The sequence below is a fragment of the Fistularia commersonii genome, chromosome 5 (assembly GCF_037954325.1).
Source record: "Fistularia commersonii isolate RoL2024-O1a breed Wild chromosome 5, RoL_Fcom_v1.0, whole genome shotgun sequence".
Lineage (NCBI taxonomy): Eukaryota > Metazoa > Chordata > Actinopteri > Syngnathiformes > Fistulariidae > Fistularia > Fistularia commersonii.
Window position 1 is genome coordinate 8,805,245 of NC_141288.1, and position 14,119 is coordinate 8,819,363.

The 14,119-nt window shown below is 41.1% G+C and overlaps 2 protein-coding genes across 2 annotated transcripts in view; one reads left to right on the forward strand and one right to left on the reverse strand.

Annotated features, from left to right (window-relative positions):
- Nucleotides 1-5,321, forward strand: part of cog5 (component of oligomeric golgi complex 5) — an 85,327-nt gene extending 80,006 nt beyond the window's left edge. The window contains 5 exon segments of the mRNA XM_086146705.1: nucleotides 519-756; nucleotides 840-916; nucleotides 2,736-2,862; nucleotides 3,997-4,076; nucleotides 4,846-5,321. Of these exon segments, the coding sequence (XP_086002831.1) occupies nucleotides 519-756; nucleotides 840-916; nucleotides 2,736-2,862; nucleotides 3,997-4,076; nucleotides 4,846-4,972 (649 nt within the window). The 3' untranslated portion in view covers nucleotides 4,973-5,321.
- A 320-nt stretch (nucleotides 5,322-5,641) lies between these two features.
- Nucleotides 5,642-9,249, reverse strand: ndufa5 (NADH:ubiquinone oxidoreductase subunit A5). The gene is made up of 5 exons (XM_086146708.1): nucleotides 9,199-9,249; nucleotides 8,257-8,301; nucleotides 8,049-8,165; nucleotides 7,902-7,967; nucleotides 5,642-5,840 (listed from the first exon to the last, which is right to left on the reverse strand). Exons 1-5 carry the CDS (start codon nucleotides 9,217-9,219, stop codon nucleotides 5,739-5,741), a joined length of 351 nt encoding a protein of 116 aa, XP_086002834.1. The 5' UTR covers nucleotides 9,220-9,249; the 3' UTR covers nucleotides 5,642-5,738.
- Between the last annotated feature and the right edge of the window lie 4,870 nt (nucleotides 9,250-14,119).

Sequence of the window (14,119 nt, forward strand, 5' to 3'; positions counted from 1 at the left end):
AAGTTTTCTTTTGTCCCCACCCTAACCCCCCTATCCCCGCCGCCCCATCCAATCTCAAGAAAAGAAACATGTCAAAGTGTGCGTTCAGGTGACTGTCGACTGAAGAATAAACACTACACTGTAATGTACTGTAGTAAATCAGTTGAGGACCCTAAATTGACCCTGTGTGAATGAGAGGGATTATTCTTGTATCATATGTCTCAACTGTCAACCGGTTAGGCTGGGATAGGCTCAAGCATCCCCCAAAACCCTGGCTACAGGACTAGATAATGAATGAATGAATGAATGGTTCAAATCTCCAATTATGCCAATGTTTAATAGCACCTCTAAAGTTTTGTCTTCCTCACAGATCCAGGTTGCATGCACTTAGTGAAGAAATGCAAAGTCACTCTCCATCACTATCTGACTTTCCAATCCAGCCCATTCAAACATGGCAGCCTTGATATTGACTCACACTGACCCACTGTACATCTATAGTGTATCTTGTCTGTGTGTGCGCACTTGTATGTGTCTTGCAGGCAGTTGACCAGCCCCGACAAGCCTGACATCCCCTGCTCGCTCTACATGAAGGAGCTGCAGGGCTTCATCTCAAGAGTTATGACAGATTACTTCAGACATTACCACTGCACCGACTTCGTGTACGAGAGCACCGAGTCAATTGCTCAGCGAACTATCGAGCTGTTCATACGGCACGCCAGTCTGCTGCGCCCTCTGGGCGAGGGGGGCAAGATGAGGCTGGCAGCAGACTTTGCACAGGTCAGGAATTGGCAGGTGGACATTTTCAAAAACTAAACTGCGCATGTGTCTCCATACATTGACTGGCGCTGGTGTGTATCCAGATGGAGATGGCTGTTGGTCCTCTCTGCCGGAGGGTGTCCGACCTCGGGAAGCCTTACAGAATGCTGCGCTCCTTCAGGTGCGTACTCGTTCATGCCGATGCTCACTCCTCCTAAGAAGGGAGAAGAAATGAAGCTATTTGCCATTTTCAGGCCTTAATCGTTTTTTATTTTTGTGTGAAAAAACATGTGTGTGCATGTTTATACACAAGTGTGTGTGTGTGTGTGTGTGTGTGTGTATATATATAAAAAAAGTGTGATTGTTTTTATCACAACAAAACCAAGTGAAATTTCATCCTTACCTGAAGGTAGTCAAGTCACTCATTTAGTTCACAGATTCTGAATTTTAGAAACATAAATGTAGAACCTAGTAATATATTTTTGACATTTATTCAGAAATCATCTTTTCTTTACATGACTGTAAACACCTCTTCACAGCAACACCAGTAGTCTCAGTAGACACAGACAATCTCAAAGAGACTACATGTAAGTCAATAGTCATCCTTTTTAATAGTTCTTGGAAGTTTTAGTTACAAATTAAATATTTGTTTGTATTGAATTCCAAAATAATAATTCCATCTGTGAATGTGCCATCTCATGGATTTGACAAGCTGCTGATTTTAAATAAAATGTCAGTTCCTTCCAAAGCATGAGACCTCCTTAATTATAACAAAAAAACAAGCAGACAGTAGTCAGTAACATCATAAGAGAAACTACAGATTTCCTTTTTTCTGGAGAATTGTGAGAAAAGAGTGAACTCCTGTGTCAGTTTATTAAACAGACACAGATTAAACCGGTGCAGCATAATCCAGCAGCTCATCCTCGTTCTCCTTTACGGGGATTAAAGAGCAATCTTTAGGAGGTGTGATTTAATGGACTATTCGCTGGCTCTAGTGTGAGTCGCTTAGCCACTGATGATTATGCTGAGCTGGTGTGTGTGTGTGTGTGCATGTGTGGGGGGGTGTATTTGAGGTATTTGATTCCTGTTTGCATAGTTGGTTGCTTGTTATTGGACCAATGTTACCAAGCAACTGCATCATGTGTTGGATCATTTTGTGGTCTCGCTCACACCTGCCAGGTGACTTCAACAACTACTGGCAATACCTGAGTTCTGATCAAACCCAAGAGCAAACACAGGCTCATCGGGATTCTTCCAAGGGTGTTTCCAGATTCAGATGGCCATATCCTGAGAGCAGCATGAACACAACGTGTCCTGTCCCAATGAAAGTAGCAACTAGCCAGCCAATATCCTACATATGAGAAAACGTATACGAATAGACAAACCCATTTATTGAGGAGGTCTCAACAATGTTTACAGAACGAGCTGATCGGAACAGAACCTCTGTATATAAAGGACTGAGCCGTCACATATCCATGACCAGCATATACTGATGATGATGTAATTATGATTAACCAAGAAATTCACAGCTTATTGACGTAAACCAACACCCAATGTATGACTGGTGTTGTTTGTAGTTTAACAGACGATCCCCCACTGCAGGTCATTGGAGGTACCTCCACACTTTGTCATGTAAAACACATGGCTTAACAAAATGCATGGTCAATAAACACTCATTTGAACATTTCGAATAAATACTTGTTTTCCGAAAGAAAAAATTTGTACTTAATAACTGACTGGAATGTTTTCCAATATTATGGGAACCTGAAGTCCAGTCCGACTGTTCACCTACATGTATGTATGTAATCCCAGCACCACTGCCTTGCACGTTGGAGCTCACACGTTGCTATGGTTACCAAAGACCGTTCTCTGGGTCACTGTTTTCCCTCTCTCTAGCAGCAAAAGGACTTAATGACAGTTTAGCCTTCTGATTCATACTCATGTTAAGTTACACGGCCGCCGTGTCTGGACTGACGTATCACGTATGCTTCTGCTTTTAGGCCCCTCTTGTTCCAGACCAGCAATCTGATCGCCAGCAGCCCTGCTGTGTGTGACCTGATCTCCTACAGCACATTGCTGCACTTCCTGTTCACCAGGGCGCCGCCTGAGCTGAAGTCACCTTACCAGGCCAGTGCACGCACATACACACGCACACACTCGTGCAATAATACAGGGAACAATCCCTCGCACTCTCACAGCTTACCTCAAATGTCTTTATGTTACCATATTTTTCTGCAAGGCGCACTTAGAATCCTTGAATTTTCTCAAAGATCAGCCGTGCGCCTTATGTATGAATTCTTGTTCTGATTACTGACCTCGAACCAATTTTATGTGATAAATTGCGCTCAAACATCTTTCAAAATGTTTTTGTGTGACTTTGATAAGCGACCAAGCCGCTCCTCTTCATCGATTGTCGGAGTTGGGGACGTTGTATTAAAGTCGGTCCTTGGTTGAATATGGGTTGCAACATCGATACGTTTGATAATTAATTATATAGTGATGGAATACATCGTTGTTCCAACCTCACACTAACCTCGGGTGTCCGCTATTGCTGGCAACGGTAAACCAATCAGAGAACAGTATGTAGTATGTTTACTTCAACCACTTTTTGCAATACCGGTATGTACTGTGTTTCCACATAATATTACTGTACATTTTGTGTGTATGAGGACCCCCCCCCAAAAAAAAAAAAACGGCACCTGTTAAGAGAGATGCTTGCGAAACAGAATTCAAACTCAAGACTATCAGATTTGCAGTAGATCATGGGAATAGAGCAGCTGCAAGAGAATTCAACATTAATGAATCAACGGCACGGAAGTGGTGGAAGCAAGCAGATGAACTGCGGCAAGTAAAGAAGACCAAACAGAGTTTCAGAGATGAATAAAGTTCGACTATGCTGTTTTGTTTTGCTTTACATACCATACGTTGCATCATGCGCCTTAGAACACGGTGCGCCTTGTGTATGAAAATAGAATTGCTCATTGATAGTCCGCATAATAAAGTACTGTAAATCAAGCATTAAGTTAATCCCAATACATATATCAGACCTTTCAAAATGTGGTCATATAATGACTGTCAATTCCTAAGATTATTTCCAAAAACCGACAACATGCGACAAAGTTAGATATCGGTTGAGTGTGTCATGATGGTTCCAAAGACCTCCCAGATTCATTCCCCCCTGGTATTACATGGCTTCCTCCCATGAGGTTCTGGGCAGTGATGCAAACTGAGCAAGAAGTGACCAAGGCCTTGTCTCTGCAGAGAGCTGAGTGGTCCGTCGCCCGCTATTCGCAGTGGCTGGATGATCATCCGTCTGAGAGAGACCGCCTCACCTTCATAAGGTTAGTAATATTTTATATATTCTTTCTTTTTCATTATTAATTTATTTTTCATTATTTATGGTATTTTGGAATTTCGCAGGTACCACACTTAATCCTCAGGCCAGAAACCAAACATAGCATAGCTGAGGTGTGGTGCGTGGGTAGTGATTGCTCTCTAGTGGCTGGATTTTTGTATTGCGTATTTTTACACCAGAGGACATTTATTTTATTTTATTTTTTTGCTTTAAAGTATCCCAGGCATATATATCCCACTGTATTTTATTCTGTTTTTTAAGTATTATTTAATGCTTTGAAAAAAAGCCAATGAACACAGTGGCTGTCAGAATGTAATGAATATGTAATTGTGATTTAAAAATAAACTCCTTAAAACAGCCAAATACTTGATGCTCTATTTTAGCATAATTCAAAGAGGGATCCTTGGAGAAAATCAAAACGTTTCCAGTCTTACTTACTTTACTACTTAATAGCCAAATCTTTGAAATTGTCATGATTTACTGTTAAATTGATCACAAAGATCAAGTGACTAAGAAACAACACTAAAACCAGCCACAGAGTATATTGGTAGCTTTACTCTCAAAAGTAAATGAAAATGGACTGAAGTAAATGAAAATGAACCTGAAATATAAATAAATAATTTTCAATATGTTTTTATAACTCTAACATTAGCAGTAATTATATGAAGATTGTATCAATGTCACAGCTGCTTCACTTTTGCTGGAACACATTTGTCAATAGCAGTGGCTTGTGGTCCCCCTCTGTTGTCCTGCAGGGCAGCGCTGGAGGCCTATGTGCAGTCAGTCCGGGCTCGACAGGGCAAGGAGTTTGCCCCTGTCTACCCTATCATGCTGAAGCTCCTGCAGAGAGCGACCAGTGCCACCCAGGAAGACAGACCCTGATGAGAGGCTCAACGTCGCTCAGTGACCATTATTTCTTTCCAATATTTGTAAAAGGGGTTCTTATTCTTATGTTCTGATTGTAACAGCAGGACATGACAATTTTGAAATGTATGCAGCTGTCTCTCAATTTATCATTTAAATGAAGTTGTTTTGCCATATATATCACAGAACTCTATTTGTTTAAGACTGAACACCAGGCTTTTAATTTGACTCATAGTAACCCTCTCGGTATGTTTTAGAGTGATGGTACAGTGGGCCACATGACTTTATCCATGTGTGATTTGTATCTAATGGTAAATTTTCCTCAAGATTCTCTGTTGAAGACATTAAAAAAAACCTGTTGACACCAGCTTGCTCGGTTTAATCCTATATTTACAAATGATCAGTAACAGAGAATTCATCCTACCAGTTTTAAAACAATGTAAAATCCAAAGGTAGTGGGTGTGTCACTCTCTTGAAGTTACTGAACAATGTAAAGATTTGTTCTATCTGGACTGACAAACTTAAAAACTATTCTGACCCTGGTCAAATTAAATACTGCATGATTTATCAGCTGTGCCATATTTCAACCATTACTACTACAATTAATAATGTATTTATTTCCTGACATAAATGTTCAATGAAGGCATTGAAAAGTTAAGATGTTTATGTATGACTAAATAAACAGGAAACATTACAGAACCTTTATTTGTACATGCCTTCACAAGAAGCAGATTGTACAATCACACTCCCACGCACACGCGTTCACAATATAACACAGACAGATTTAGATGGGCCACTTCCACTGGTTGGGCGGGGGCTCCTCAATCAGCGGCTCCCATGGTTTCCACTCAGCCATTTTCCTGGACAGAGCCAGTTCACACTCCGCCTGGGAGTGAAGACAAAGGAGCAAAACAAAAGATTGATCATCACGGTGACAAGACTTAACTATACTTAAACATCTGAAACTAATTTTTTCCAGCTTACTGAGAACCAACTTAGAACATCAGTGGTAAGGGCTGGGTGGAGGGCAAAACAATGTATGTGATGCAGAATTAAACTCAAATTCAGCTTTTCCCTATTCAGGAGGCCATATATCCTATGTTTTGAGAAAAGAAATTTGATAGAGCAATGTACTATACATCTATCTAGTAATTGGTTAAAAAAAATGTTTTTTGTGTTCAAAGCATCAAATCTAAACTACCAGTAAATTCCCTCCAAAAATCTGAAAAGTCAAATTTTAGGGGAAATCAGCAACATTTTTTAACAAAAATTAAAAGGATTGTCTGAGACCTTGTTTATGTCTTAATAAGTATACTTAAAAAACAGTTTTGCTGTAGCGCAGACCACTTGCTTTATATGTACAGTGGGCCAAAAAAGTATTTAGTCAGCCACCAACTATGCAAGTTCTCTCACTGAAAAAGATGATAGAGGCCTGAAATTTTCATCATAGGTACACTCAACTATGAGACAGAATGCAAACAAAAAAATCCAGAAATACACATTTTCTGATATATAAAGAATTTATTTGCAAATTACTGTTGGAAAAATTTGTATTTGGTCAAGAACAAACAAGTAACATTTCTGGCTCTCACAGACCTGTAACTTCTTTTTTAAGAGGCGCCTTCGTCCTCCACACATTACCTGTATTAAAAGCACCTTTTTGAACAGTTTATCAGAATAAAAGAAACCTGTCCGCAACCTCAAACAGTCACACTCCAAACTCCACTATGGCCGAGACTAAAGAGCTGTCAAAGGACACCAGAAACAAAAGTGTAGACCCGCACCCGCACTCGACTGAATCTACAATAAGCAGCTTGGTGTGAAGAAATCAACTGTGGGAGCAATTATAAGAAAATGGAAGACATACAAGACCACTGATAATCTCCCTCAGTCTGGGGCTCCACACAAGATCTCACCCCGTGGGGTCAAGATGATCATAAGAATGTTGAGCAAAAATCCCAGAACCACACAGGGGGACCTAGTGAATGACCTGCAGAGAGCTGGGAGAGCTGGTAACAATGGCTACCATCAGTAACACACTATGCCACCAGGGAGTCAAATCCTGCTGTGCCAGACATGTACAGGCCTATCTGAAGTTTGCTAGAGAGCATTTGGATGATCCAGAAGAGGATTGGGAGAATGTTCTATGGTCAGATGAAACCAAAATAGAACTTTTTGGTAAAAACAACTTGTCATGTTAAGAGGAGAAGGAATGCTGAGTTGCATCCAAATAACACCATACCTACTGTGAATCATCGTGGTGGAAACATCATGCTATGGGGCTGTTTTTCTGCAAAGGGACCAGGATACTGATTCATGTAAAGGGAAGAATGAATGGATCATGAGATTTTGAGTGAAAACCTCCTTCCATCAGCAAGGGCGTTGAAGATGAATCGTGGCTGGGTCTTTCAGCATGACCATAATCCCAAACACACCGCCCAGGCAACAAAGGAGTGGCTTTCGTAAGAAGCATTTTAAGGTCCTGGAGTGGCGCAGCCAGTCTCCAGATCTCAATCTCATAGAAAATCTTTGGAGGTAGTTGAAAGTCCGTGTTGCAACAGAACCAAAGCATCACTACTCTAAAGGAGATCTGCATTGAGGAATGGGCCAAAATGCCAGCAACAGTGTGTGAAAACCTTGTGAAGACTTACAGAAAACATTTGACCTCTGTCCTTGCCAATAAAGGGTATATAACAAAAGTATTGAGATGAACTTTTGTTCTTGACCAAATCCTTTTTTTCCACCATAATTTGCAAATAAATTCTTCAAAAATCAGACAAAGTGATTTTCTCTTTTTTTTTGGGAATCTGTGTCTCATAGCTGAAGTGTACCTAGGATGAAAATTACAGGCCTCTCTCATCATTTTAAATGGGTGAACTTACACAGTTGTTGGCTAACTAAATACTTTTTTGCCCCACTGTACTTTTACTTCTGACTGGGAATTTACCTGGAAAATTACTTCCTCAATCTGTCCACAGTTGATTTTCTGCTCAAGCTTCTGAACGTCTGGCTCCTGTGAATTGGAGAATGCTGGTCACTTTTGTATTCACGCACGGTTCACAAAAGAAACACCCCTTCTGGTCTGTCAACTCACTGATTTGACATGGCCGAACCACTCATTGACCAGCTGCTCTGTGTACTTCCTGTACGCAGCATCCTTGGGCATCGTCTGCAGCGACCCCAGGATCTTTGTGCACAGGATCCGGAGACGCTGAAACATTAACACGAAACCATAAAGTTGCACAAACACACTCTTCCTGATTACAGTGAAAGACTGGGCAGTTTGTTCACGGACTGCTCACCTCATGTGGATTCTGGGACACAGCCAAACCAACCAGCCCTGTTGTCTAGAAAGTAAAAAAAAGAATAAATGAAAACATGAATAATATAGTTAGAAAGCAAATTCTATTACTTTCCTGTCCATTTTGTTTCAGAATTTCTTACTTATTTTTCACATTATTAGTGGTAATATTTTGGACATTTTCACTTGTGAAAGGTGGTTTAAGGAATTTTCCTGTTCAAAAAAAAAAAGACAAAAAAAAAACAAAAACTTGAGTAATCCACACATGAGCAAAAAAAAAAACTAGTTGGCACCAACAAAATTAATTAGGAAAATAATAAAACAAAAGAAAAATTTTAATCAGTCCATGGTTACCTGACAACAATAATGAAATGATTCCACATTTGCTAAGTTTTGTATTAAGTAGTTCTAAAGGAACAATTACATAAGGAAATACATTGACAATTGTCAGATACTAATTTACTAAACTAACACTAAACAGAAATGTCATTTAAAAGGTCAGATTTTGAACAAAAGTTTTTTGGATGCAGATGAGTGTCTTACTGGCACGTTAATAGAAGTGCTTTTGGGGAGAGAAAAACAACCGTTTTATTGGTGTGCCAGGTACTTTAATGACAGTTGAAAATGTGGCCAGCGTTTTTTCATTACTAAGAAAAAAAAATGTAAATTGAATGTAAAAAAGAACAACAATGACCTCCAATAAAAAATATCAAGCCGCGTTACTGTGCCGCTGATGTCCTGTCAGTATTTAGATCTTAGTTGTTAGCCTCTCGGCTAATTGACGAACAGTCATACATTCAAATCGTTGTCCTTGAAGGATAACAAAACCGTCAAACCATCCAGTAATGATGTACAAATCCACGCAGGATAACCTAACAGCCGCATAGTGCGCACATTTCTTTAATTTCTGGTTTCAGGACGACAACATGACCTCTAATTTTACCTTCTTCAGGAGTCCGGCCATGGTTCCGCGCAGGCAGGACCCTCTGTTTCCGGCGCGTAAATATGACGTCATATGTCTTTCACCCGGCCCTCCCGCAGTCAAGGTTGCCAGATCGGAAAATTCCTTGCTTTCCCCCTTCAACTCCGCCACTGGAAAAAGGCACGGGTGATACTGTACGATCCGTAATGCGATAATATGCAACTATCGAATAGCATACAATGTCATTTGAATTTTGATCCTGGGTTATATCAGTAAAAACAAGTGCATATAATTATGGTTTGGAAGCCGATCATTGTCAAATGACCAAAATTTTGATCAGATTTAATGTGTCCTGGTATAGACTTACTGCATTTTTGATATATCGTTGGATTGTATGCAGAAAAATATTTTAAGATTTAGTTTGTAAGTGATTGGGTAAGATCGTAATTGTTGCTTAGTGGTAAGGGTAGCTAGAAATAAAATTTCCACTTTTTTCACTTACCTTCATAATACTCAATCCACGTTTAAACAAGGATCTGAATTTCAAAACTTTTCCAAAATCCAAACGATTCCTTATATCAGATAGATTTTGGAGTTAGATTTTTGTGTCAATTTTACGGACTTAAAATTTTGTTAGAAGACTTAATGTGCCTGGTGTCTCCCCCTTCAAGATAACTCCTACTCCATTTCTCTTCTTGTTATTACCATGGTAGTACAACTTAAAACCTGCTCCTAAGCTTCTAGCCTTACCACATTTCCACCTGGTGTCTGGACACACAGTATATTCACCTTCTGACCAACTCTCTACCTTTTTCATGTCATAGTCCCAATATTCAAATTCCCTACTCTCTCACTGCAACCCTCTGCATTGATCTGGGCCCTGGGGTTTACCCCCCCCCCCCCCCCCACACACACACACACACATTAATGATGTTATTCATTTTTACTCTCTTATTACCCTCACATTAATCTCATTATTCTCCAATGATGTCAGTTTTGATGTTTTATTCTTGCTATCTACATTACAGCACTCTCTTCTTCTCGTTTCGGCTTTTCCCTTCAGGGGTCGCCGTATCCTCTTCTCTCACACCAACTACCTTCATAGCCTCTCTCACTACGTCTTTAAATCTTCTCTTTAGTCTTCTTGGAGACCTCCTGCTTGGAAGCTCCAATTCCAGCGTACGTCTACCAATATATATTCACTATCCCTCCTACATGACCGAACCATCTCAGTTTGGCTTCTCTGACCTTCTCTCCAAAAAATTTAACATGTGCTGTTCCTCTGACAGACTAATTCCTGATCCTATCCATCCTGGTGACTCTCAAAGAGAACCTTAGCATCTTCATCTCTGCAACCTCTGGCTCTGCCGCCTGTCTTTCGTCATTGGAACTGTTTATAGGCCATTAAGCATCGCTGTTCTCACCACTGTCTTGTACACCTTTCCTTTTATTCTGACTGATCGTCTTCTATCGCATAGTACCCCTGACATTTTTCTCCCACCCTTCCCAACCTGCTTGAACCCGTCTATTCACCTTTTTTCCACACTCTCTGTTACTCTGGACTGTTGACCCCAAGTACCTGAAATCCTCCAACCTCTTGATCTCCACTCCCTGTAGCCTCACCATTCCACCTGAGTTCCTCTCATTCACACAAATATACTCTGTCTTGCTGTGAGTAACTTTCATTCCTCTCCTTTCCAGCACATACCTGCACCTCTCTAGATTTTTCTACATCTATATCTACATTACAGAACTACTTCTGAGCAAATATAACGAGGTAGTTCATCACACGTTGCAAGCTCTTATCACTCGGCCCCTCGTCCATCTGCTGGAAAAAATGTAAGTCTTTGGAAACAAATCATTGCCATCTGTTTGAGTGTGTCCAAAAATACATGTTTGGGCAAGTGGCAAAGACTATTTTGGGGATGATTATGAGTTTAAATATGAATCAATAGCTTTTGTTGCTACCAGAACACCTACAAATGCTGAAAACCACTAATTTTGATTTCGGATTGTGGCCACTAGAATAGCAATAACAAGGATATGCTTACAAACTCAGTAAGGGAGGTTATTATCTTGAACTCCAAAGCACTCCAGTTTATGAAATCTCTATTGGAGGAATAATCCACTTCTGTACCAGGGTTTAAGAATACATTCTGTGAAATCTGGGATAACTGGGAAAAGTGCATTTTTGCAAAAAAAAATGCTTTTTGTTCACTAGAATAACAAAACTTTCAACTGAAACAAAGTTATTCACAAGTTCATTCATTATCTTGTCCAGTCATTAACTTGTCCTGCAATCAGGGTTGCGGGGGGGTCATTGCGTGAAACACGGGGATCACCCTGACCCGTTTGTCAGTTGATCGCAAAGCCACATATAGAGACAAAAGATCTTTCACCTTTTCATTTGCTTACTATTGCACCACCATGCTGCTACCACTTTTAATCTGCCTAAATCCTCAACTGTGGCCAGAACCAAAGTTCCATTAGTATCTTCCTTGATTTCTGCTGTAGTTCTTAGCAATAGCCTGATGATGGACAACTACAGAGGGCAACAATTTGGGAAGACCAGGGCTCCACCTGGAGCCAGGCAAGTGGTGGGAGCTTGTTGGCAAGTGCCTGGTGGCTAGCAGTTGGCCCAAGAGGTTCAGTTGGGCACAGCCCAATAAAATAAAGGGGAGGTATTGCCATGATTTTCTCATTACCCGCAGGGATAAGCATCAGTGTTGGATGCAATGTGTTTTTCAGGTGGAAGACAGAGGCGGGGACCTACAAGTGTCAGCCCTCAGTTTGGTGAAGTGGCTTTAACAACATGGACTGTCACCCTTCCAGCAGTGATGGATTCTGTCACATAGAAGAAGACCAGTGTAACACTGGGAAGGGGTCCCCTGAAGCAGACTCCCTTTTTTGTACCTCCGTCTTCTGTGTGTCTTCATATTTCTGTTCTAAGATTATATTTTATTGTGACTCCCTCATACTAAAAGTCCTAAATCAAGTTCTATAAATTCAGGAAATATATTCATTCATTGTCTATACTGTTTATCTTGTGCTCAGGTTCTCAGTGGGATTGAAACCAATGCCACTGTGTTAGAAGGAGATACTGTGGCAGCATAGTAAAACACAGACAGGGGCTACTATGCTGCAGAATGAGAGTTTAGAATATTTTCATTTTAGGCACAGCCTTTGTTTAGAATATCTCATTACCCTTTTTTCAATTTGACAATGACAGACAAGCTGGTTTATGGCTGAAATTTTATTGTTAGTGTCATGCTTTTATGTTTTTTTTTCTTCCATAAAATAAGACGTCTAAAAATATTCCAACAATGTGGTGCAGGAAGTAGTCCAATCTTCTTTGAAACCGAACATTCCTGGTTCGACTCCCGGCTCCTAGTGTCGAAGTCTTTTTGAGCAAGACACTGAACCTCTTACTGCTCTCCTGGCACTGATGGACGACAGCCTACTGCTCATGGTTCACCCATGATGGGTTAACTGCAGAGAATGAATTTCCCCATGAAGGAATCATCCATCCATCTTCTCCCGCTTATCCGGAGTCAGGTCACGGGGCAGCAGCCGGAGCAGAGAGGCTCAGACCTCCCTCTCCCCTGCCACATGGCTCAGCTCCTCTGGGGGATCCCAAGGTGTTCCTAGGCCAGCCCGGAGACATAGTCTCTCCAGCGCATCCTAGAGAGACTGCCCCCCGGTCTCCTCCCAGATGAACATAACTGAATTGTATTCCCCCGGGAGGTGCCCCGGAATGCAACCTGACCAGATGCCCGAGCCACCTCATCTGGCTCCTCTCTATGCAGAGGAGCAGCGATTTCCTATGAGCTGCTCCCGGACGACCAAAGTACTCACCCTATTTCTAACGGAGAGTCCTGCCACCCTGCGGAGGAAACACATTTCGGCCGCTTGTATCTGCGATCTCGTTCTTTCGGTCACTACCCGTAGCTTGTGACCATAGGTGAGGGCGGGAATGTAGATCGACCGGTAAATTGAGAGCTTCGCCTTTTGGCTCAGCTCCCTCTTCACCACGACAGACCCGTTAAAAGGTTTTCATGATCAACGGGGCTGAATGTGTAGTGCAGAGAGAAGTCCCTAATCTAATGAGAGTATCGTAAAGGGTCATTTGTGACCAATGCTGTCTCAAGGTTATGATGCATTTTATAGCCTGACAGGAAAACATCAAATAGCCTATAGATTCGCGCTATCTAAATGGGTTATCTAAAATCTCTGACTAAAGACTTGGGTTTTGTAAGGAGGGGTTTAATTACAGCTACCTTAAATCGATGCGGTACGTAGCATACATACTGTGTATGCTATGTATCCTAGATACTGTGTATTACACAGTATCTAGGATTGTATTGCTAACTATGTCAAAATGTCTTTGAGCAGCTTAGTTGGATGAGGATCTAAAAGATATGCAGTCGGGCTACATGAAGAAATTATTGAAGATAGTTGCTCAAGTGAGAGAAGCAATCGAGATATGTATCTAGTGTTACAAGAGTTCCTAATGCTCCTGTGTTGGTAGTATTTGAGGGCAAAAGTTTACAAATTTTAAGCCTTACTCAAAGGCTTAAAGGGATTCATGGATCATTCATGACTTTCTGTCAGCCTGGCTAGTGTTAATCGGCCAATAGGCTCTCAGATATGGGTCCGTTTCTCTCAATGCCACCTGCTGGTGGAATCAAAGATCCTTATTGAATTTGAACCAGGTATGATTCAGGATCAATACACAGTGGGGTCCTCCTTGTGTAGAGTTAGCATGTTTCCTCTGAGTTCTCTGGTTTCCTCCTACAGTCCAAAAAAAATTTGGCAGGTTAATTAGAAGAATTGGGAAAATTGCCCAGATGTACAAATGAGAGTGAGTGGTTTTCTGTGTTTTATGTGGCACTGTGACCCCACCTCTTGCCCGATGATAGCTGGGATAGGCTTCTGCATCCCC

Excerpts from the sequence above, each read along its gene's own strand:
- ndufa5 (XM_086146708.1), bottom strand. The coding sequence starts at position 9,219 with ATGGCCGGACTCCTGAAGAAG. Across the intron at positions 8,302-9,198 it reads TGGCCGGACTCCTGAAGAAG|ACAACAGGGCTGGTTGGTTT; the intron begins GTAAAATTAGAG and ends TTTACTTTCTAG. Across the intron at positions 7,968-8,048 it reads GGTTCGGCCATGTCAAATCA|GAGCCAGACGTTCAGAAGCT; the intron begins GTGAGTTGACAG and ends TCCAATTCACAG.